We start from the raw sequence: 3,935 nt of genomic DNA, 5'->3' as shown, positions 1-3,935 counted from the left end.
CACGCAATAGTCCCCAGCAGGGCTGGTGTTGGAATTACAATACCAGAAGGCTTTGGTGGGACCTCATAAAGTTTGTGCTCCAGTGACAAATAGCAAGAGTAATCAGTTCAGATTTAGCAATGAACTCAAATAAAAGTTAATTAAGAAAATAGAGACTCTTTACAGGCATCTAAATGTCAAACCAATTAAGGATAATGGGTACACTAACATAAACAAGAACCAGGAAAGAAGCCTTCAGGCTGCTCCAACACCCACTGGAGAGGGTATATAAGAGCCCAGAGCAAGGAGAGACATTCACACTTCAGAAGCCTCCTCTTTCTTTTCAGCCAGACCAATACAAACCACAGACTCCCAACGCCATGTCTTGCTGTGTCACCCGCTGCTGCAGCGTCCCCACCGCGCCCGCCACCACCATCTGCTCCTCCGAAAAATGCTGCAGGTGCGGAGTCTGCCTGCCCAGCACCTGCCCACACACAGTCTGGTTACTGGAGCCAACCTGCTGTGACAACTGCCCCCCACCCTGCCACATCCCTCAGCCCTGTGTGCCCTCCTGCTTCCTGCTCAACTCCAGCCAGCCAACCCCAGGCCTGGAGAACCTCAACCTCACCACCTTCACTCAGCCCTGCGGTGACCCCTGCGTCCCAAGATCCTGCTGATCCGTGGCTGCTTTGCCCAGCGCCTGACAATGAAAGCGTCAACCCAGAAGCTTTAGCGTTCACCTGTCTCAGCACCTGCAACTAATTTACTATGCTTTAGGAGTTGGAATGGGGTGGCAGTATCACTGATAACCCCCACCCATTAAAAAAAAAAAAAAAAAAACCTAGAGACTTTCAATGGCCATGTAGCTGCCACCTGTAACCAAGTGCAGGTTGAATAGGTGGATGCCTGCAGGCTTCCCAAAGTTGTTTGATTCCTTCATATTAAAGTGTATCTTTCTTTGGGTGCTTTGGAAATTTTGTTTCCAGTCTTGGGCGATATCTTTCTGGAAATTGAGGAAGTTCTTCATGATCATCCTAATAAATTTTATATCTCTGGCATAGCACAAATGTCTACTATTACTTTTGTTTATTTCTGGTAATTCATTAAATGTGCTTCATAACTCTCAATGTTGGCATTTTAAGAAAAACTGGGAACATCAGTAAAACTGAAAAGGGTAGCACTATAGACAAATATTTCCTGCTTTTGCTCGTTTTGCAGTTTTAAGAAAACTAAATGGCCTTGCATATAGGATGGTCCAGCATATCAGCATACTTGCAAGTAGACTTTCTCTGATCTGTCCTCCCAAAAAATGACTTAAGATAGGTTGGGAAAATACTGAGCATGACCCAAGGACCAAATATGACAAAACACATAAACTAATCCATATGACATGATCTGCTTATGGAAAAAAAATGTGTAACATAATAATGTCATTCTTTATTGAACTAACATTTATTAAATAATGATCTATTATGTGTCCTGTATTTTATTGTCTCTGCTGAAAATGAGCTGACCATCTGGCAGGTGAGGAAGATACAAGCACAATACCCATTCATTCCTTCATACAGTTAACAATTATTTATTTAATGCCAGTTGCTATATTATAAATAAAAACACACAGTAAGTGTGTTACTACCAGCATTAGTAAAGTGCTGTGGGACCATAAAGCTGAGAACAATTCATACTGTTGCCATAGGGATGAAGTGGAAAACATAGTCAAAGACAAAGTTACTTGAGTTGGTCATCAAAGGGATGTGGAGAAGAAGGTATGGAAGAGAGACTAGACGGTGGGTTTTGTCACCAACTGAGCATGGGAGCAGAGCAGAAGGAGGGAATTTGAGATGGAAATCCTGTGTTCTGCTCTAGACATGCCAAGTTTGAGACACCAGTGGCATCTCTAAATGGAGTTAGGATAGTTGTTCCAGAGAGGAAGAAAATTTATGCGGATAGGTACAGAAGTCTGTGTAAACTTTCTTCTTAAGGACTTTTGGAGGGCCGAGTTGCATGCACATGGCATGAAATTCCATGGGGCATAGTGGAAATTGGCTGCTGGGGTGATTAGAAGCTGAACAGAAATCCCAAAGGTTAAAATTTTCTAATAAGACATTGAATTTCCAGCCCAACCAGAGTGGGAAAAGCTCACTGAGCACCTCACACATTCAACTGATACTCCAGAAAGGCTGCACCAAAAGAATAAGCATCACAACCTGGAGTGAGGAACACACCAAATTATACCCACCCTATCAGAGTCCAAAACCAAGCCTGAGATAATAAAGAGATGCTGTCAGTGACTTCCGGTCAGAACAAAACTGGAAACTCAAAGCTCTGTAAGATAATCCAAGATTTCCTAAAACATATCCTCCAAAATGAAGAGCATATAATAAAAAATTATCAGACATGTGAAGAAGCAGGAAAATGTCATCCATAACCAAGAAAAAAAGCAGCCAATAAAAATAGTTCCCGAGATACACAGACATTGGAATTAGTAAACAGGATCTGCAAACAGTTGTTATAAATAGTTTCATGAATTTAAAGGAAAAGATTAAGAAGATGTGAAAGAAAAATGGTGGAAAACATAAGTGATCTCACCAGAAAAAGTGAAATTTTAAACTTTTATTTTTTTAAATAATAAACTATACTACAAGACTATAGTAATTAAAACAGCTTGGTATTGGCACAAGAACAGAGATATAGACCAATGGAACAGAACTGAGAACCCAGATATAAAACCATCCTCATATAGCCTTCTGATCTTTGACAAAGCAGACAAAAATATACACTGGGGAAAAGAATCCTTATTCAATAAATAGTGCTGAGAAAACTGGATAGCCATATGTAGAAGACCGAAACAGGATCTGCCCCTCTCACCTCTCACAAAAATCAACTCATGTTGGATAACAGACTTAAACTTAAGGCATGAAACTAGAAGAATTCTAGAAGATGTTAGAAAAACTCGTACAGACATCATCCTAGGGAAAGAATTTATGAAGAAGACCCCAAAGGCAATCACAGCAGCAACAAAAATAAACAAATGGGACCTGATCAAATTAAAAAGCTTCTGCACAGCCAAGGAAACAATCCATAGAGTGAATAGACAACCTACAGAATGGAAGAAAATATTTGCATGCTACACATCCGATAAAGCGCTGATAACTAGACTCTATATAGAACTCAGGAAAATCAGCAAGAAAAACATCAAACAACTCCTTTAAAAAAAAGTGGGCAAAGGACATGAACAGAAACTTTTCAAAAGAAGACAAACTAATGGCCAAAAAACATGAAAAAATGCTCAACATCTCTAATCCGTAGGGAAACGCAAATCAAAACCACAGTGAGATATCACTTAACTCCAGTGAGAATGGCTTTTATCAAAACTGATCCACACTAAGGTGCTCACATTGTAGTAACACTCACTGGGTGCTGGTCGTGGGTGTGGCTGGGGGGGTAAAGTCACAACTAATGGATGCAGTGCGCACTATATGAGGGAAGGGCACACTTGTAGCCCTGGCTTGGGTGAGGCAAAGGCAATATATGTAACCAAAATGTTTGTACCCCCATAATATTCTGAAATAAAAATAAAAACATAAAAAAAGTAAAAAGAATCACGTATCCAAACAGAAGCCTCTATTAAGCCGAGTGGACATACTTTTAGCAAACATTTATTAAGGACCTCTCATATTATATTATATTGTATCCAATGTGCTGGGGCCAAGAAGACAAATAAGATACACTTGTCTTAAAGGGGACATTATCAAAAAAAGCAAGAAACACAAAAATGCATACACATTTTAAAAGCAACATGACAAGTGCTATAGGGGAGGTATGTGCAAAGCGCTTGGAAAGAGGCCCCATCTCAACATGAGGCAGTTGAGTGACACTTCAGCTGAGTCTTGACATGTGAGTTTATCCAGGAAAAGGGTGGCAACAGAGCATTGGAAAGAGTACCTACGAAGCTT

The 3,935-nt window shown here is 40.4% G+C and overlaps 1 protein-coding gene across 1 annotated transcript; it reads left to right on the top strand.

Moving 5' to 3' along the window:
* The first annotated feature begins 280 nt into the window (after positions 1 to 280).
* LOC123620891 (keratin-associated protein 3-3) lies at positions 281 to 722 on the top strand. Its single transcript, XM_045526462.1, has one exon. It carries the CDS (start codon positions 360 to 362, stop codon positions 654 to 656), a length of 297 nt encoding a protein of 98 aa, XP_045382418.1. The 5' UTR covers positions 281 to 359; the 3' UTR covers positions 657 to 722.
* The last annotated feature ends 3,213 nt before the right edge of the window (positions 723 to 3,935 follow it).

The sequence above is a fragment of the Lemur catta genome, chromosome 15 (assembly GCF_020740605.2).
Source record: "Lemur catta isolate mLemCat1 chromosome 15, mLemCat1.pri, whole genome shotgun sequence".
NCBI lineage: Eukaryota > Metazoa > Chordata > Mammalia > Primates > Lemuridae > Lemur > Lemur catta.
The sequence above is the reverse complement of the archived record's forward strand: the minus strand, read 5'-3'. Positions and strand labels throughout refer to the sequence as shown.

Bases quoted from the DNA above. Each gene is read 5' to 3' on its own strand.
- LOC123620891 (XM_045526462.1), top strand. From the start codon at position 360: ATGTCTTGCTGTGTCACCCGCTGCTGCAGCGTCCCCACCGCGCCCGCC.